General features: G+C 32.5%; 1 protein-coding gene across 1 annotated transcript in view; it reads right to left on the bottom strand.

The window, feature by feature from the left end:
• The window catches only part of LOC123697127 (neuroglobin-like), a 95,584-nt gene that overhangs the window by 10,703 nt on the left and 61,998 nt on the right, over window positions 1-22,883 (bottom strand). Inside the window, exon 2 of the mRNA XM_045643543.1 lies at window positions 19,354-19,861. Coding sequence (XP_045499499.1) covers window positions 19,354-19,541 — 188 coding nt within the window. The 5' untranslated portion in view covers window positions 19,542-19,861. The remainder of the gene's footprint in view (window positions 1-19,353; window positions 19,862-22,883) is intronic.

Genomic DNA, 22,883 nt, shown 5'->3' with positions numbered 1-22,883 from the left:
CCATAATATTATATAAACAATTATATATATTTGAACTCAATTATATCTTATATACGTATCTAATACCTTACAATATAATATTAGAAGTTATATAATTGTCATCCAATTTCCGTGTTTGTGAGGGGTGGACTAATCGGCTTCTGTCAAATAACGACTGCCCGGGGAAAGGGCAGTAATATTGTTTGAAAACGTGACTCTCCCGGGATATTTATGTTTGAAATCGGAGTGCCAAAAGGTACGGTATTGTAATCGAATTAGGATTACGATAGAATAGGTACTTTTCGTATAACTTTTAATGGAAACGATGGTAGACGATAAAGCTAAATTTTGTATCTGTAAATAAATAGATACCTACCAAAAATAGACTAACTTATAAAGGTTCAAAATATCATAGTAGCAAAATTTTGAATGATCGCATTAGTAGGTATCACCTAAAATATTTGAGCAATCAGACATTTTTGTTGTTTTGTCGAAAATGTAGAGCCGATATGTGATTTGTTTAATCAGTTAAGCATTGTTTAGCTACAAAAAATAGTTGTGCTAATTAAGTAATTGATAACTCAGTAATCTATATATATGTATATAAAACTCAAAGGTGACTGATATAGTGATCTATCAACGCACAGCCCAAACCACTGGACGTATCGGGCTGAAATTTGGCATGCAGGTAGATGTTAGGACGTAGGCATCCGCTAAGAAAGGATTTCCCGAAATTCTTGCGGGAACGGATAGAAACGGGGATGCACGTACAAAGTCGTGGGCGGAAGCTAGTAGTATAATAATATAGTAAGTAAGTAATTTTATTTAATAACGGTACCATAAAAGAACTGTATACATTTTATCAAACAACCAAAGATTTAGTTATACTAAAATCGCTCAGTGAAATTCAACCGTCCCATCCCAACCCTCCCGGGATTCAGTGCACGTATCACGTAATATATCGATTATTTACGCCAAATACCTGCCGCTCGTGCAAGTCTAAATATCCGATTTCTTGTGTGCGAATTGCTGAAAAGTGACAAGCCATTTCTGCTATATACTATCTTGAATAACGTCAGTGTATGCCAAGTGTATGCATATTGCAACTCATGGGAGCATGACTGATAGATATCTACGTTTACAAGAAAATTATATTTCTATTTTAATATATACTAATACATATTATAAAGTTGAAGAGTTTGTTTGTTTGAATGCGCTATTCTTAGTAAGTACTTGTCCGATTTGAAAAATTATTTCGATGTTAGATAGATTTATCGAGGAAGGCTAGGCTATATGTATGTCGTGGTCATATCGTAGATTTGATCATTTCATGATATGAGTGGTCATTTCACGAAATGGTCGCATATCGTGAAATGGCCAACATAGTTTGATCAGATCGTTAAATCGTCAACGTTTCACGATTTGGTCATCCACATTTGGCCAGATCGTATAAAATATAAAGAGTCCATAAAATATTAAAAAATTTCATAATAACTATATTCTAAAAACTTGTTTAATGTCATTTAAGTTAGTGCCGCGGCAGCGGTCGGCGAATGCCAGAAGCGAATCGTTTTTGCAATAGAAAACATTTAGGTTAGGTTAGGTTAGATTTTGATAAACAACGCACGAGCCGAGCGAGCAAAGCGAGCGTGCCGCGACAGCGGCCGGCGAGTGCCAGAAGCGGATCGCTTTTTAAAAACAAACAATTATAATAATATAGTAGTAGTTTCTTAAATTATTTTATTTAAGTCGCATTTTTTCTTAAATACATATAAGATATCCACATTTTCCATAGTACTCGTACCTCTTCGTCGTAAATTTTTTGCTATGACTTTCTTCATAATATTGTTATTAAACGAATTATGAAGTTTTTAACTGCGAATAATTTAATTTTCGCCAGCGGCCGCCATCTTATCACATAAACACAGAGCTTGCAGCGCCTCTACCAACGATTAATGTAACTATTTTACGATATGATCAAATAATTTTGATCATTTCATGAAAAAACCGTGCGTTAATTGGCCATATCGTGAAACGATTTCTTATCATTGATCTGCCCAAACCACATCATGATGTGGCCAAACTAAATTGGCCATTTCACGATATGCGACCATTTCGTGAAATGGCCACTCATATCATGAAATGATCAAATCTACGATATGACCACGACATGTATATCATTACGCTAAGACCAATCCGAAACTGCGAAGCGCAGCTAGTCTAGTTAAAAAACTTAATCAATTAAGTATTTAATAAGTTAATCAATTTAGTATTTTATGATTTTTCCAGTTATCAAAAAATTTGTCTCGCAAACGACGGCTTTGATACTATTACATAGACGAAATTTATAGACACGAAAAACTATTCACAAAGCTGCCAAGCTCTAATTATGTTAGCATTATGGGCTAAGCACACCTCTATTATGAAGTAATTAAATTTTTAATCTAGATCACAATATGGATCGTAAACTAATCAAGAGTGGAAACTAATTAAGGCTTAGTTGGCGTCACGGGGAAACAATTAAAACTCACCTCGATGGAAGAGGATCTGCTTTGTCACGAATTGAGCCGATTTAAAGAAACAAGAGGTATTGTCACGTTTGAAAATAATATTTTATCGATTAAGGTTAAGATGTTTACATTTTACTGTATGTACCTGTGTTACATACATACGTCACTACATAGTTTAAAACAAAGTCGCTTTCTCTGTCCCTAAGTATGCTTAAATCTTTAAAAGTACGCAACGGATTTTGATGCATTTTTTTAATAGGTTTAGAATATAATTTACTAGGTTTTAGACAAATCAGGCGAAACCACGGGCGAAAAGCAAGTATCGTATAAACCTATAGATTTTATTAATTTAACATTACATTATGTAAGGTAATGCGCTTAGTTAAATAAATATTCAGTTTTAATACCCCTAACTTGGGCAAACTTGTTGAGATATTTACGAGAACTCAAACAGCATTTGTATGTTTCTTGATGTTAAATCTTTACTTCAGTATCTTTGATCCGATGTTTATGAAACTTTCTAGAAGCGTACTTTACGTAAATACGTTTTGTAAATATCAGCGAAAACAGTTCTATAGAGGGTCTTAGAGGACTACAAATCAAATGAGAAAATATACTCGTGTATCATAAAATACTAAGATGAAAACTCAGTACCTAAATACTATTTGTGAAACATTGAAATATAAATTGTAAAAAGAAAATCCGACAAAAGAAAGATTTGTTTGTTACAATTATCTAGAGCGTAATATTTACCCAGAAATAGACTATTATGAATTCATTCTGGGTCAAGAAGCAAGTTTTGCAACATTTATTTTAGACAAAGACAATGTAATAATGTATATCATACATTCGTTTACACTTCGTTTTATATTATAAGCCGACCGTTATGTAACACGATCGTAAAAGCTCGAAAAACACAATTTTTTTAGTTTTTCAACACAACGCTATCTTACCAAAACAACCTATAAATAAAAATGTGTGCGTGTACTGTACGTGTACATGTACACACGTAAGAAGTGAAACTTCTTTATGACCTAATTTTTCAAAAAATAATTTACTATCTATGCAACTTTATAGAAATACGTCGAATCACGCGTGGTAGGGATAAGAAAAAGATGGCGCGTAACGGAAAAATGTCACGCATAACGAAAAAATGTTACACTAATTTTCCAGCCCCGATAAAGAAGTTTCACTAAGTTTTTCACTAAGTTTCACTCACTTTTCAAAAGTTTAGTAAATTTTGTTACCTTTACAAAAGCTATGTAACATAATCATCAAAATGACCTTTAAAATAATCCCAGAACTGTATCTCATTACCTAAATAGAGGCAGGCATGTCGTGTTCATGGCAACTTTATAGCACTCAAGGGATCTCATGTACGTCACATAATTGTATTACCGGCCTTTCGTAAAGATGGCGAGAGCTTGTGGTTGATAATAAGCTTTGTGCTTAGGAAATGTACAGTATTACTTATTAAGGGATTAAATTTGCAGTAATATATGTAGACTAGTGCGTCTGATATACATTTGAGTATTCAAAATTATTCCATCTGCACTTCTCCTCGCTGCTGTCTAGGTGTCGAAGTTAGAAACAATGCAGCTTTCTTCTATCTTTTTAGAAATCTCTTTATATTTTTCTGGTTTAATATCTATTATTAAATGATATAATTGTATATTTATATATGGTATATAAATCTACTACTAGCTGCCTCAGCATACTTTGTTATGCCTTCCTCGTCCTCGTGCCTTTACAAAAATGTTAGAGGATTTGTACGAGCTATTTTAGAGCTCTGCGTGGAGCAACACATACACTATGACGATGATAAACATACCTTTTCTAAGGTTCACATTCGTTTACGTTCGAAGAATTATATTGAAAAAACGTCACCTTTCATTTAAATACCACTGAAATAGAAAGAATAGATGCGGTAACAATAAACATTTATGCTATTCTGTTAATACATCCGTGATTAACCTCCCAGCAAATAATTCAAAACTTAAAACCGTAAAACACTTATCCATACTTATATTATAATAATGCGAAAGTAACTCTGTCTGTCTGTCTGTTACTCAATCACGCCTAAACTACTGAACCAATTTGCATGAAAGTTGGTATGGATATATTTTGATACCCGAGAAAGGGCATAGGCTACTTTTTATTGCGAAATATGTACCACGGGCGAAGCCGGGGCGGACCGCTAGTTCATTTATATGTCAAACTTGAATCTTTCGAATAGAAATGGAAATGAATTCAAACAGAATGGCGTACAATGCGCATTGTGTCTAATGCTAAAACGTTGAAATATTTTCCGCCGCGTTTTTGTGAAGGCAATACGAATGACAGGTATTGTATGGAGAATGAAAGCCACGTGACAAGCTGATGTGTATGGATGTATAGACACATTCAAACACAGCAATGTTGATGCTGTTCACCGGCATAGGATTGATATGAAGAGAGATTTTTTCACTATATATATCGCACGATAGTACATCATTTGATGATACCTACAGCTATTGAAATGTATAAAGTTAATGTTATTTATGTCAAGCTCATCCCATAAAGACAACAAGCCTTCGATGCTAAGTCAACCATATCCTTGGCTATCGCCATGTTTTGGCTTGTCTTTAAAGTATAATAAAACTATTTAATAAGAAGTTGATAGTTTAATTTTAAGGTATAAATAGAAGTTTACTAACGACCTTTCTTAAACAATAATAGTTATCTATTCTTCATTCAAAGCATCAAAATTATATATTCAAATTGTGGTTGTCCAAAAACTTTTAAGAGCGATGGAGCAATGAAAAATATTGGGTTTATGACGAAGTAGTCGATCATAACGTTAATTTTCTTAGGTAAATCTCATACTAAAGTGTGAACTTTACACATAGATTCGAAAATGTTTTATAAATATTGTTTGGCGCCCATTGTGTGTCCCGTTATAATCATTTTTTACAATCCCAGCAAAGGAACAGAAGCATGATTCATAGCATTAGGAATCCTGCGAAAGCGGCTTTTAAATACAGTATTTGTATACAGTTTATTTACTTACAGTTAAATTTAAAGTATTACATCTCGTCTTCATTCACTTCTAGTTCCATTAACTATTCCTTGTTCACATTGTGAATGGCTCAAAATTCAAACACAGTCATGTAATTAAGTTGATTCCGAGCTCAATTCTAACTGAATGCTCGATAGGTTAGCCGCAGACTTGTGGTGCCGGCTTTGACAGTTTTGTAAGGGCTCGGGTATACTTGTGCGTGTTCCCTTTGAACTTTGATCTGTGGACACTGGGCTAATATTGACATGGTGTCGGTAATTAGAATATTGAAATGTATGCAACTTTATTTAATATCGAAGTTAGAATGTTGATTTTAATTATGGGATCTGTTATATTTTGTACTAGCTGCGCCCCGCGGTTTCAGCCGCGTGGCTCAAATCAAACCAGGAGTTCCTGAGATTAGCGGGTTCAAACAAACAAACTCTTCAGCTTTATAATATTAGTATACGTATAGATTTATATAATGCACAATTTTTTCAGTATTGGAACAGGTACATGGTATACATAGAAGATATAAAAGGTATTTTCAGTACGCGCATAGTTTTTCCATAATATTTCATAATCTATTTATTTCAAACACATAACAATTGTTTAATAGGTATGTTCTTTGTTTCATGTTGCGATGTTATTCTAAATCTATCATATGAACATGAAATAACTTTGCGACATATTCAATTTATTAAAGTTGAACTTGATATCAGTAACAAGTTGGTCACATCTCTTGGGAAAATACATCATAAATTGGTTTACTATTACGGCCAAGTGACGTCTGAGAAAACTTTAAGGGTCCGTGTAACATATTATGTTTACAAATAATACTTGATAAACCTAGTTCGAAATCTGAATAGCGGCGTAGACATGAACAATTAACGCGCAGAGTATTTCAATTTTCAACATAAAATGTAGGTAGGTAAAGTATACATTGTTATTTAAACACACAGAGAGACCACTTAAAATATAGGCAAGTATTTTTTATTTGATACAGATATTGATTTTATTTCGCGTGGGCTTAATTCACTTTACAAAGAATATCAAAAAGTGAAAGAATAAAAAGCCTTCCACCGCATTTACTTAGTGAAATTGACAGTACGGTCTCGTAGAAATTGCTTTATAATTTTCTGAGGACGCAATATTTCTTTCAAGTGATACTTTATTGAGTCTCGCTTTATTGCGTGCAAATTATTTTACCGGAACGCCATCTCTATAGAATTAGGGTAGGTTACTTTGATATTCTGTTTCGACGGAAGTAGGGTTGACTGATGATACCGAGCCATGTCTTGTACAAATAATTTCTTGCTCTTTGGAGTAACAGACGTATATGTCTGTATGTCAGCAAGTAGAACAATTTCACTCGAACACACACACTTATTATATATAAGACTCGATATCTTTTAGTAGATAATACTTCAGTAAGTATATCGAGTTAATTTTTTATGTCCTTGATTAGTGTTTCTGCTCATGTTCTCTTGTGCGCTAGGCTGATGCTCAGCTGTACCATGATACTTATTAAAGTGATGGCGCTAGACGGCCTATATAATAGCGTTTTCATTTTTACATACAGGATGCTACTACTAATGCTACTGCTCAAAGATATCATGGTACGGGGGCAGTATACAATTAGTATTCGGGTTATAAAACGATTGTAAAAATTTAGCTACGTTTAAAAAACATAAATGGTTTGGCGTAATTTACTGAATAATGAGGTTACAATTTTCTCTTGAAAGGAGAAATATAAAACTTAAGTTTGTTCAAGCACGAATAAATACAAAAAGGTTCTCATTAAGTAAATTACGAAATAAAACTTTACCTCACCTAACCATACCTCAAGTATTATTTCAAAGCTTTTTGGTCATTATAATTCACTATTTTGATACAGAAATCAGGGAACTGTGACGTTTTAAAGGAGCGCTTAATCCTGTGTAGGAAAGTGATGGTACTAGGTGACCTATATAGCTCTATCATTTCCACACACTGGTATTAGTACTGCTTTAAGCCGTCACGATAGCCTCTAGGTAATATCAAACTTTAATGATTGTTTTGGAATTATCACTCACCATTTATAAACATATCATACTAACAAATTTTCTACAACATTTCACGATTATGTTTACTACGACCACTGACAAAAACATCAATAATATATACGTTTTCGATTATACACACAGTGAGGATGTCAACCTTGATTCGGGATCGATACCCGTAACACTGAAGAGGTTTTATAACAAAAGAACGGCCTTGAAACCAACTCCTTAACTTTTTTAGATAGTAATCTTTAAAACCTGCGATGAAATTTTCTTGGGGCTTCGGTTGTTGCATCATTATTTTTGAGGATGTTTTTCAGTGTTATTGCTTCTTCGTCTTGCAATGTTTTGCTATTTTGTATTTTTTTAATTAATGCAGTAAATCTGTTGATAAAATTAAGACAGATAATCACAACAAATACAGCAGAGGTGAATAAAAAATCACAAACTTTTTGCCTTAGTCGGTGTAACACATGTATCCATACGAAGTCAATTCGTTTCACAACTGAAATGTCATTTTCATTGTTATGTATCAAATACAAAGCAAAACGAAAAAGTACTTTAACTTTGAGAGGCAACGGTTCAAAATCGCATGTATAATAAAATTCATGCTGTTATGAACATCGGCCTTGAATTTTCACAATGAAAGCTAAAAATAAAAGGTTTAACGTGGTGTACCGTTTTGACCTCAACTGTACCTACGTTTAGAAGTGGGTACTTGAATAATTTGAGTAAATACGCCCTTGTTTTAATGGTTATTAACGCTACCTTATATTAGTTTATATTTTTGTTTTCATTATATTCAAATAGTTTGAAATTTGAATGATATATATTACAGCAAGATAAATATAACAGGATTATTACCGCTGTAGTGAGTTATGTATGTAGATTGTAGATATTTTAAAATACTAGAACTCTTCAAAAGCAGAAGTTTTAATTTGCTTGTGAAGTCCATGTCCCCAAGTGGGGTAAGGGGCAGATGCATTATACATCTGTTTCACTGATCGATTTTCTTTAGGGACAAGTAGGTGATCAGCCTTCTGTGTCCTACCAGACCAAGACATTTTTTTTCTTCGTCTCCACCGGGAATCGAACCCAGGACCCCTCGGTGCTACGCTCACGCGTCAACCACTGTTCCAAGGAGGCGGCGGTCAGAAGTTTTAACAATATTCGGATAATCTTTATAGGATCAGCGTTATTCCTTGCAAAGCATGCTTACGATATTAATTTCTACTTTTCTGGTACCTAGGTATGTATTTTAAGGATTATTTGCATCTTATCAAAGCGGTTTTTTTTACTTGTATGTTTTCTATTTTTATGCATATTTAAGAGTAGATATTTAAACGAAATTTATTTAATTTAAAGAGCTACCGTAGTAACAAAACAAACAGTTAATTGATGCTTTACCAGAGATTCTAACGAATAAGTAAAAGCTTTTAGGTTACCTGAGAATTTTCCGCAATCGTCGGTGGTTTACTGTGTAAGTACATTTCGTGCTCGGATCGCTTTTTCAGGGATACAACAATATACAATTATGTAGAAACTTGCATGTGAAGTTGTTTATAGCGAACTGCGAAATCAACAAGTTTATGATTGAATTGATCTGCCAATTTTCGGTGTAAACACAGGTGTAAACGTGGATAACTTTTACAATAATACTTTTTCATAATCCACAATTATATTAATTTAATAAGTACCTTCTTATTAAACCTGTATTATATCTTTTATATGTGTATTTGTCTATCTTAAACGTATTTTCTTTCTTTCTAGTAGGTATGCTTAACAAATCTACTAAAGTGTCATCTTCAAACCCCTTTGTTCCAAGTACCCCATTCTTTTACAAACAAACGTTCGGATCGACCCTTCGTAACAGCTATATAATAAAAACGAGGAATTTCCTCCATACGCTACGATGGAACTGCCTTGCTCAACCGATAGATATGCAGAACTAACCGTAAAAGCATAAAAATCTATACTAATATTATGAAGCTGAAGAGTTTGTTTGTTTGAACGCGCTAATATCAGGAACTACTGGTCCGATTTGAAAAATTTTTTCAGTGTTAGATAGCGCATTGATCGAGGAAGGCTATAGGATATATCATCACGCTAAGACCAACAGGAGCGGAGCAATACGGGTGAAACCGCGGAGCACAGCTAGTATTGCCATAAATTGTATTTGTAGCCTTATGGATTCGCTTTATACGTTGTAAAAACAAAGAGGCTTATCGACTTCTAGAAAGTTGTAAATCTCCCATTAAAGTGGAACACTTAGCGTGTCCTATAAAAGACTCGTAAAGTTGCATTTTTACATAAACCCTAACGTGCTTTAATGGGTTTAGTCGTTGAAAGAAGCGTGCAATGCTTGTACAATTTTTCTTCATTAGTTTTCTGTATCGATACTAGGTAAATAGTTTCCTTTATAATATATACTTTAGTAATCCTCTCAAAACTACCGCCTATGAGCATTCACAGAGGCAGGGAATGTGTAATCAGCTTTTTTGTAATAACTTCATAGCTATTTGGATAAATTTGTATTACGAAGCAGAAAATGACGAGAATTTTTCAACGGAATCATTTTAAAGAAATGTTTTGATTATTATATTTGCATTTTAAAATACAGATGTTTTTGTTGACCATTACAGTTCTTGAAGAGGATTCTTTCTGTGTCATTAGCGTCTAGTAGCTGATATTGAAATGTTTTGAGAAATAAAGTTAAGAATAATCATTAATTGAAAAATTACAACAAATAATAAATAATGAAATTATTGTTGTTTTGAACTACCAATGTACCGCAATTTATGTTACAAACTTTACAAACAACATTCAATCGATCATCGCAAAGTGACGCGTCGCTTGTCGCCTCGTATTAAAACGCAAATTCTAAAGCTAAAGGTCGTCCCATGAAATAGAAATGATAATCAATGTTCCCCTAACGAGACTATACAAACTGTTCAAAGGATTTCAATAAGGGATGAAAATATTCCAGGTAGAAGCTACAGCGTCGCACGATTGATATTTTTCAAATATCCTGGCGATTTTATTTGAACTGCGACATTTGCGTTCGGAATATTGTCATACAACAAATCCTTTGGTATAATATTTTAAATTGGATCGTTTTATGGCAAGCAAAAATATGGGCTCTTGGGTCACTATGCTAAGTGATAAGCAACCTATAAAACCTTTTTTGTGACCTACAGCACCTTTTCTTCACATATATGTATTTTTCTAGGATGATGATATGTGACCCGGTCGTAAAATCGGCGCATCGAGCGACCGTGATGTGATGTGAAATATGAAATTCTGGAATAGTATCAAAATAATTTAATACTTACTATAAAAACTTAAACGAGAAAATAAACGGATTTCGAGGAAAGTATTTAACAGACTTTCTAAACTGAATTATGCCATTCTTAAATGAATAAAAGTTAAATAACACAGTTATATTTACAATAGTTTGAACCTAGAGTTTATAGCAAATTAAGAAATTTCAAAACATCTTCTGAATGGGTGCCAATTCTTATATTTTTGTATAAACAATAACAAATTCGTCATAATATTTGTGCTATAATATGTGTAGTCTAAAACGAAATAGTTGATCGGTATAAATAATGTATGAGCTTGCTTCATACTTTTTGGATTATATTTTAAACTAGCTTTCCACCCGCGGCATCGGCACAAACCCGCATAGTTCCCGTTTACGTGGGATTTCCGGGATTAAACCTATCCTATGTCCTTTCTCGGGTATCAAAATATCTTTATACCGAATTTCATGCAAATTGGTTCAGTAGTTAAGGCGTGATTGACACAGACAGACAGAGTTAAATTATTATTAAATTCGCATTCGCATTTATAATATTAGTATCGATGTGTCTATTTATCTGCACACCTACTGATTTTAATTTATACATTGCTAGATTACAGTTTTGGCATGTATAGGTATTGCATTTATGCCAAATTGTATAATTCATTAATCAATTCATATTTTTTTTATTTGCCATTCAAACATTCATCAAAAGTGGTAAAAAGGTATCAAGGCTAAGTAAATAAATCATTCAAAATAACCTCATTTTGTCGAGTACTCGTACTCCATAGTAATCAGAGAATCTACTCATAAAGATTGTTTAATGTATATCATGTACCTCAATAATTCCTACGTTTAATGGGCATAGCAAATAGGTTAACGGCTTTATATAGTACTAGCGATCTACCGCGGATCCGCCTGTAGGTATTGATGCGAAATAAAATAACGTTATAGGTATCTGAGGAAAAGCGTAGAAGTGTAGTTAAATAATTATTTGCGTTTAAACAAACTCGCAAATAATTTATTAATAAAACCTTTTATCCTTTACCCACTACGGTATGTAGTAAATAATTTTCTATATAAGTAGGTAATGTGCATCGCTAATTCCAACATCTAATGGGCATAGCAAATGGGTTAATCGCAGTACATAATATGAGAAAATTCGTTCATAACATCTCGCGCAGCTTATCTAGGTCATATGATAAACTATAATACTACGTACCTATTCAACTATATTGGTTGAATTCGAATATTTTATAATGAAACAAAGAACAATACAAACATGGTGAAAAAATATTTCTTCGAGTTGAGTACCTCCGTCGATTCAAAATAAAGGACGGACTAGAATGAGATTAATGTTATACTTAATATTCATTTTAATTTGTGTTAATTTTAAAATATAACAACATGAATGATTGAATTTCTGCTAAAGTATTTAGAAACGAAGAAATCTGTTGTGTAAATATAATGTACCTACCTATAGTACATATCTATAGTGAAATCATGAAGAAAATATTTAAACAATAAAAATTCTTCCGTCACGCTTTTTCAAGTGTCTAGAAAACCGTTTCGCACAATTTCAATACCTACCATTAGAATAAATAAATTTGTCGAATCAGTATATATACAGTACTAGCGGTCCGCCCCGGCTTCGCCCGTGGTACATATTAACGTTTTCTCTACATAAGAACCATCCTCGTACTTCAAGGAATATAATAAAAAAAGAATTATCGAAATCGGTTCAGCCGTTCTCGAGTTATGGAATTACAACGAAAAGTGGCATTGATTTTTATATATTAGATATATAGTACACGCGCACACTCTCACACACACACACACACACACACACACACATATACTCACGCTTGTCCACCTATCCAATTCATGTATCGTCATATATATTATATAAATTATAATTAACTAGTAATTTTTATTCTTTAATTGCTTTAATTGTTATTAATCTGTAACTATAATATTCTGTTTACGTATTTAATAATACTTGTATGAACTCTTAAGGGAAGGCACTGTTTTCTGAGACACAGGTAATAACCTAGTTCAGAAGGCAGAGCAAAATTGTGAACTGAATATGTAAAATTTGCTAATAAATATTATTTTATTTTTATTTTATTTTATTTTTTTATATCCCGTTGATTCCCTTGTTCACTGAATAAAAATTGATAGCTGCACAATAAACATCCTGACGGTATAAAACTCAACTTCAAATATTTGTCTATACAAATAGGCTTATTTTTTCCAGGGTTTATTCACGTTTGTTTAGTTAAGCAATAACACCAAACTTTTAAAATAAAAATGTCATTTAAAAGGCAATATAAATCTAGTCTCATATTTGGATATAGGTAGTCCAATGTTGAAAAGTTACATTTGGGGTTGCATTTCTTAGAGGACGCAATTTTATTTTTTTGATGTGTAGAGGGGGTTAGTGTGAAGCTATCACCAAGTTTGTGGGGTCGCCACCCTTGTCCCACGGCCGCCATCTTGAAAATAGCGGAAGATATGGTTTATACGATATATCTCTTAAACTGTTTATCTGATAAAATAAATTTGTTGACATTATTTGTTGCAAATTAAATTCTCTACAATTTTGGTCCAGTAACTTTTTGTCGTAGAACTATAAATAAAAAAGTTATAAGCGAAAATGTTCAGATAATAGAGATATTTATATTTTTCAATAAAACTTTTTTTTATCATTTTACGAAGAAATGATATCACACCATTTTTGTAGATTGTTTTTCGAGGAACAACTTTTACATACAACATTGTTTCATAAAGTCAATAGCTAAGGTTTTAAAGCGCTCCGAAATTAGTACTATTTTTCAGTACTCAGAGACAGAATTTCAATGGACTTGTGCTTCGTGAAAAATCGCGGGAAACTGTCACATACACACATTACATGTCATATACCTACATGAAACATGATGAAAACCATAGAAAGCTCGATATGATACCGAAAAAAAATTTCTGCATTTTTCTAGTGCTATTTACACAAATCTAAAAATAAGTATTGCTTTTTTATCTCTTTCAGACAAATTGTTTGAACTAATTTCTATGTAATATCTATGAATCATAATAAGAGTGGGATTGAGGCAATTTCTTTATCTGGCATGTAGATAACAAATTCGTTATTTTATGAGCTACCGTCACACAATGTTGCTATAACCTATAAACTTAGAAAGTCTGTTTGTATGAAGGGAGATATAAAACCAATAAATTATACTACAATTACTGAAATAAAGTAGATTTTGTTGAGTGGATTAATGTGTATATAACCCTTTAATAATCATCACTACAAAGTATAAAACAAACTCATGTATGCTTAAATCTTTAAAACTACGCAACGGATTTTTATGCGTTTTTTTTTTAATAGATGGAGTGCTAAGATGGAGTGATTCAAGAAGAAGGTTTTAATACATAATTTATTTGGTTTTACACAAAGTGCGCGAAACCGCGGGCGGAGAGATAGAATTATTATATTTTGAGTATTGACGGCTTCGTTATTTATTTTTAAGAATTTACGAAACTGTATTTGGTTTGAAATGATCGAGAATTTTCTGCAAAGCGGGATTACCATTTACCGATACATGGAATTGACTGCTTTTTTGTGAAACGTTTTGCTTTTCGCTTATGAATATTTCCAGAACATGTTTGGTACAATCGGTACCGGATTTTCCTTTAATATTGTTCGCAATATTGTAGAAGAGAAGTAACTATATATTCTTTTTAATGTCTCGTTGGTAACGGAAACAAAATTTTGTCTCATTTGTTAGTAACTACCTATCTAATAATATATCCTTTTTAACCGACGTTAGCAAAAAGGTATACCGTATATACTGTTTCTTTTTTTTTTAATTTTTTTTACTCGATAACTACGTGGGTTTTCAATCGATTGACGTGATTCTTTTTCAATTAAAAAAGGTTAGGTTTTAGGTCCGATCTCCAATTAAGGTTAAAAATGTTGGGGCTGTCGGATTATAAAAGGACTTTACCTATAAGATAAATGCAACGTTATCAAAGGCCTTTGTATAATATTGAAAATAACTTTATTGTTAAATTGAACCATAACTCAATGAAACCTTACTTTTAAGCAAATAGTTTTCGGTATCTAATAATATCATAATAATATTCTACGCACTTGATTTGTTAAATTTAATATTCACCATAAAACTTGCAGTAAAAAATATACAATTTTCTTAGAACCATTAATCAAGAAAAGCAGACCGTGACATTTTTTGTTACGAAATTTGTAACAACATAATTCTCTTATTTAATCGAAGGATAACAATGAAATAACTCATAAAGTACAATGGAAGGGTTATTTGTACAAAGAACTTTACAAAGGGACTTCATTATGAGGAAAATCATGAATATCTTTTTTTATTTGCACATGTCTTTGAGGAAATCTACGGAAAAGACACCGGTAAATATTCATTTGTCAGGTTCATCGAAAATGCGTTGTGGAAACACGATAAACACATTTATTTCTTGAAACATGAATTCTAGAATAAATTGAGTTTTGTTAACTTAAGACAGCTACATTGTTTAAGTTCTGCAATACCGCTTGATAAGGGTTGGCAACTCATTCACAACTATGTATTAACAAATGATTATTTAACACTAGCTTACCGCCCGCGGCTTCGCCCGCTTTGTTTAAAACCTAATAAATTATACACTAAAACCGTCCTCTTGAATCACTCTATCTATTAAAACAAAACCGCATCACAAACCGTTGCGTAGTTTTAAAGATTTAAGCATACAAAGGGACATAGGGACATAGGGACAGAGAAAGCGACTTTGTTTTATACAGACTACTATGTAGTGATTATATTCCACCAGATGGTCTTAAAAAGAAAACACATTGTATTATGCAATATTCAGTTGCAAATATCCAACTGCATAACGGTATTAGATTTTAAAATTGCATATTTTAAGAACTTAGTTGTTGAGGAAAAAATGAGAGCACATTATGAGTACCCTTGAGTATTCTTGACCTGTTTGCAAATGCATACTAGAAACGCAATTGGAACACGCTTCTGCAACCAATGGGTAATGCTATTTACTGTCGTGTAGGTACTAATATCTCAAATTTATAGTACAAACATACAAACAATAATTATATAATTAAACAATTATTATAATATAATTAAGTATTAAAGGTTGATAATCTTTATACTTTAATATCATTCACACACAACATTCTATCTTCAAAAACGGCACATTTACGCACACCTAGTTACACACACGTCGAAGATGGCGTGTTTCAACCATCGTGAGCAAAAGGGACAACTGAAGTGAACTGTGGCTAATTAGCTACATCTCGACGTGCCACTACCAGAACGCAAATCATAGTCTATCCGCCGTTTTGCATAAAGTATTATTGGTCATTTATATGTATAATTTATTTATTATTTATTATTAATTTATTATTTAATTTTTCAATCAGAGTTACAAAGTCATAGTGACCTCGAGGAATATGGTGTAAGGGCATGTCTGTTTTTGTCATGCAAATTTTTGGCACAATTCAGGCAATTTTGTTGCATGGAAATGTTTTGGAGTACCTACAACAGGAATGATTAGGTACAATGTCGAGTTAAACCATGGCACAATCCGAGGTTACATATTTTATTATTTGAAAATATGTCAATATTTTGTTTCTAAAATACTCCTATTTAAAATAGGAGATTTTACGAACACGAATTTTTGAAGGTAAATTATAATATTTGTATTCTTCTCATTGTATAAATGTTATTTTTATTTCTTTTAACTTACAAATTAGGAATAAAATTAGAATTAGGGCATGTTAATTTTGCAAACCGAAAAACATTTGGTGAACGACATTTTCTCTTCGAAATTTAGATGACTTCTTATCAAATAAACTTTCTTTATCGAGTTATTTTCTTTTATGTCTCGTCTACGTTAACAACTGTAAGACATTTTTCCATTAAGCCTTATAACAAAGCAAAAGTTGTTGAACTAAAATGGTCCCTTGAAGAACTCCGTAATGGAATTTTTACCGGACTGATTGAAATGTTATTATGTAGCTTTTCATTTATTACCTGGCCCTTAGGCAATGGTTTGAATCGGAATCATTAATGTTTCGGTGGCAAAAGATTTCGTAATAGACAAGAATTGCCCACAGTGACTGATACTAATTATAGAAAGCTTATTAAAGAAAACGGGAAATACCACATATATATTTATTTCCATATAATTTTTGAATAATATTTGTCTATTGCCTATTTTTATCACTACCTATGGTCTGAGAGTCAGAGTGGTCATATCCTGTTATTTGCTTCGTAAAATATCAAGTCAATATAATAAATAAAATATGTTCTTTCTGTTTATAAATTTATTAAAAAGTATTTAATTCCCAGAGTATAGTACTCGTTTAAAATCAAACACAAGAAAATTAACATTTAAAAAAAAAGATTGTACGTTTAAAAAGATTTCATTGAGTTTGATAAGATCTTTAGAATTTATATAGTTCTGAATATCAGCTGTGCAGATAGCGATTAATGTGAAAAATTATACTAAACTAGCGGTCCGCCCCGGCTTCGCCCGTGGTACATATTAACGTTTTCTCTACATAAGAACCATCCTCGTACTTCAAGGAATATAATAAAAAAAGAATTATCGAAATCGGTTCAGCCGTTCTCGAGTTATGGAATTACAACGAAAAGTGGCATTGATTTTTATATATTAGATAAAACATAGTAAGTGATATACTAAAGATTCTACTTTATGTTCCCTTTTATGATGACCACTCTCCTTATTGAGGTTTTAGACTCATGAGTGATAAGCCAGCTAAAGTAGCAGCATTTGACGACACTGTCGTAAAAAGGTAACTTCACAATAGCCCTTAAAGTAGTATAAACTTCAAGAATAACTATCACTTCAAAACATAACGAATCATATGTACTTAGGTATTGTTAAATTACCGTACTGTGTTAAATTTATAATTTTAAAGCTAGGCAAACTAACTTTTCAAGGTGTAAACTTGGTAGCGGATAAGAAAACTAATTAAGCTTCTATTATTTAAAGAGCTTGGGTTCTATCGACTTAGTTTGTTGGTCTTATTAATTTTATAAACGAAATTTAATAGGCCATAGAATATCGGTGTTTTAATCTCCTATATTCTAACATTAAAATGGTAAAGAACGAGCAATTATTTTTAATCCACTCGCCAAAAGCGTTCACTTCAATCAAAAATTGGAGAAAAATAAACAAGTCTGGATTTGGCACATCACACAAACCTATTTACCCGTAAATAAAATCTATCCGTGTGGCAGTTGTGAAATACATCTATCCCACTACAAAGGAACAATAAATAATTCTGAAATGATATAAAACCACTTAACGGATGAATTATGTTAAAGAAAAATAAGATCATAAAGATGTCCTAGCTACATTCCAATCACTTTTGTTCTAATCTTGTTTATTTGTTTATACGTAGAGCTTAAAGCGATGAAGCAAACTCATTAGTTCTAATGATATAAAGTTTCAAGTAACTCAACTAAGCAACATTGTCTGGAACTAGACCACGCGTTACCTCAGCGACTTCTGAAGTCGAAGAAAGTTCTTGTGGAGTTGTATTTGCTATAGTTGAATCACGTCGTGAATAAGAGGTGTTTGTTGTCCTATTTATTAAAATGATAGAGAAACAATAGACTTTATCGTCCCTTATGAATTTAGAACACACAAAAAGAATTAATTATTCTTTAAAAAAATCCTGCGACTAAAATATCATCTTGTTTCATTTGGAGACGAAATTATTTCTAAAATTCTTTATAATAGATGTTTATGTTGATTAAAATGGTAACATTATGTAAGTAAAAACAATTTCAGTGGTATAGAAACAATTAATATTATGATAAAAATATGTCTTTTTCATGAGGATGAAAGTCCCTTCGCAATGAGTAACGTTTAATTTGTCACAAATTACAATAAAGTTAGCAAGAGACCAATCTGTAAGGTGCTTACCAACAGGAAAACTTGGATATCAATTTTGATAAAAAAAATACCAGTGCAATTTGCTTTTTTGTGGCAATTCCTACGAAATCAGCTTTTTTCATATTCCTGGCAAAATATCGTCGTATTATTTAAAGAGCGATATTTCCTCGTCCTTAATTGAAATATTAGAATAATTACGATTCGATTTGTACACAAATTTCTTTTGGCTCTGTCTCTGGGGTTCGTTTTAATTGTAACTTAATTTTTCCTTGAGTTTATAACTATACCTGTAAGTAAATAATATAACATTGTCGTACAGTTTGTTACATTGAATACTGTAATATTTCCTTAGTTAATTTTGCACAACTAACATTTTGAATATCCTAATGATCATCCTAAATATCACTCCGAGGGTAATATTGCTATGCAAACAAAATTATTTGTACGAGTACTCATATATGATACGCGAGCGTTCTTAAACAAACGACTAATTAACGAACAAACATTCTCATTACTTACTTAATGAACATGCAAATTCCAGTTTTCTCCATCGCTCGTGATATTCCCTTCCACGAAGCTACCATTGAGTACTTTTGTTTCGCCGTCAACGGTAGCCTCGGGTCTGTTTTCGGTGGAGGGCCATCACCCAGGGCCTCTGTCCCCGCTCGCCGTTCAGAAGCCGCCAACTTTCCCAACTGACAACCCATGTTTACTTTTTCACTTCACTTCACTACACTATCATTATCTTCCTCCTCACTGAATGTTTCATAGCACTCCCATAATTGATTATACCACTCGTATAACGTTTAACATTTTATCAACCTAATTCATGACCTCGTTAACCACTTCACTATCTGTTACGTTTATTTTTTTATGAACACGCAATTCAGAGATTTTAACACTAGATTTATTTTTAAAATCACGAACTCAACATCTATTATCACCAACTGAAACTTCGTTCGCGTCTACAAGTATCCAATGTAGTGGAGCGTCGCATCCTTATCTAATCTTATCTCGTCCATGCTACCTGAAAAGAGAAAATTGTATTGTAATAAGATTTGAAAGGGACTGGAAATTGGATCAGTCGCGACTCGCGTCGCATAATTTTTATACTCTGAATTAGAGAATGTGGATTTGATAATGAAGTTATTATGTGAATAGTATTTGATAGATTGCTTTAATCAAATATTGAATGTAATATATTCATCCTATGGCTTATATTACTATAAATTAATCTTCAGTCGATCTATTGTCCAGACACTAGAACAAGAGGTATAGCCAAATGCTTAACCCTTCCCGAGTTAATTGAAATAGGTTGGAACCTCGCCAAGATTGCTGGCCAGGCCAATATTAAAAGCTTTACTTAAATCGTTTGGAACTATCTCCGCAGATTTTGTAGATTTCTTAACTTTTGCTCCGATTTTTCTTAAGTTGCTTGGGTAAAGTAAAATGTATTGAAACTGTTACATAAAGGAAATGTCCTTAAATAATTGCATTAATATATTTTAAATCGGTTCTCATTTAAATACCTCATATCTTTGTTCATATTCATACCGCATTCACATTTTACATGTACACCACAAATTGTTTTACTCCAGGGTCCTGGACGGTAATGAAATTACCCCAGAATTTACGCTAAAAATCTCGTCCCCGAGGCCGTAAACATGAATAACTTCGTAATGTCCGGAAAGCTTTGGAGTTTCGAAATGTAATTATACTTACGTGCGGATGACAGCATTTAGGTGACGTGTGTGTGTATGAGAATTAATTACAATACATGCGTTAATATTCGCAGAAATCTTCAAATTTTGGGTTATACTTAGATTTTCATTTTCAACGAAGAAATTTGAGTTTTGATTTATTGTGGGTGCCATAATGGTTTTGTTTTATAAACATTGTTTCTGTAGAAAACAACAATTAGTCTCGCTGAAAGGTTTGGCGTATACACAATTAATTAATTACGCTAATTGTGGGAGTGTTTACCTTTATCATTAATAATTATTATCAGAACGCGACTTGGCTTTTCGACATTGCCACGACAAGGCAACGACGCATTGTGAGCGTTTTTATTAGAGTCACAACATGAATTTCGCCCTTTTACTGTGACCACAACGCGTAGTGGGCCTTTTTTCGCTCAATGAGCATTTTCTGCCTTGAGTATGACATAAAAACAGACACAGACTAACTACACTAACATAGAGCTACGAAACGTTAAACAGGCTAATTCCTAGTTGTATTTAAACAAGCTAATTCCCAGTTGAACTTAAGCTTAAACAATCTGCAGGCTTTAACAGTTATCGCATTACACATTGCACACGGCCGATTCTCCAGTGAATGAGCATCAAATGAAATGTGTGCAAAAGTTGTTCATGCGAAAATGTTTTATCTTGCCTCACCAGAGCCTCGAACTCCGAGTTTCGGAGCAATTTCCACTAATGACAACATTTAACACACTCCAAATGTCGGGCAATTCATTGCAAAACTTTTTACCATCGTACTTGAGGAACGCTTCACGGGATCTATTGTTTTTATGTTCAGGATATATTTTGGACCTTTGAAAACACGTAATTTTTGGACGAAATTTGTAAATATTGTTTTGATGTTTGGGGGTCGTCAGAAAAATAGTTATTCGTTGTAACAAGGTAATTAAATGGAATTAATTCCATTCCTTTTGATAAAACAGAAGAATTCCATTTATTACGTTAAATTATTCTAAATATTAGACTTATAGCGTTTGTAAAACGCTTTAATTTACATAAAATTTGTTTCCCTGTAGTTAACTTTCTTCATGACATAACCCACGGCCCCTTCCCCGGAGGCCGTGGGTATCTATGCAAGATTTCCCCACTTAAAAAAAAAGGTCAAAAAATGTATTTTAAAAAGGAGCAAGGTTTTAATGAAAAATATCAGTGTACTAGAATTGAAAACATCGGCTTAAAATACATCAAACGCTGAATATTAATATTAATTTATGAAAGCGGACCTAAAATTGACGAATAATGGATCTCACATAAATTGTTTATTTTTATTGAAAATTCAGTTATATTTTTCATTCTGGGATATAATTTCACGTGATTTTGTTAACAGTATGTTTGTGGGCGGGAAAATGTAGTGTACCTGACTGATGGTGAACTTATAAAGAATATAAATCAACTTTTTGATTGGATTTATTCGAATTTTGTTGAAGAGCAGTCTTATACTTTTTAATGAGAAATGAGTAATACTTTAATCAAAAATTCATGCTTAAACGGGTAAACAAATCTCAACAGATTTATTATATCCTAATGATCTATACATATAATAAAATCGTAGGAAAGTCAAAACTGTACATTGAATATTTTTTTAAAAGAATACCTGGGCCGTGATCTATAATCGATATAGAAGCCAAAAACATAGTTTTTAGAATTTTTGTCTGTTTGTCTGTTTGTCTGTTTGTCTGTATGTTTGTCCGAGCTAATCTCGAAAAGTACTGCATAGATTTACTTCAAATTTTGCATGAATATTACTAACAGGACGGGTGAGGCTATAGGCTACATATTATTAAGCTATCACCTACGGGGGAGGAGCTGTGAACCTTTATTTTTCTTACGTATTCCGTGTATTACGACAGCGTACAATCTAAAGACTCATGTTTAAATGTTGGTTTCGAGTAAGCCTATAAAATTATTATCTAGCTTTACAAAATAAAAACTATGTCATTTACGTAATTTGGGCAGAGAAACAGTTTAATGAATTTAGTAGTATAATAAAGACAAATTAGAAACAGCGCCATCTATTAAATGTTATAAAAATCAAATCAATTTACACGTTAACTATTGGAAATTAATAATCAAATGACGCATATATAAATGTTGTTTGACAATATCTAGATTGACACTATAAAAAATTATGCCATTTAAGTAACTTGGGAAGAGAAACATAGCTTAAAGAATGTAAGTTGTATAATGTTAATTTTGTAACAGCGCCATCTATGAGATTTCGTAAAAATCAAATCAATTTACATGTTAACACTACTGAACACAATGTTAAAAATTAATAATTTAAATATA

Source organism: Colias croceus, chromosome 14, assembly GCF_905220415.1.
Source record: "Colias croceus chromosome 14, ilColCroc2.1".
Lineage (NCBI taxonomy): Eukaryota > Metazoa > Arthropoda > Insecta > Lepidoptera > Pieridae > Colias > Colias croceus.
This window is presented reverse-complemented; position numbering and strand designations above follow the sequence as displayed.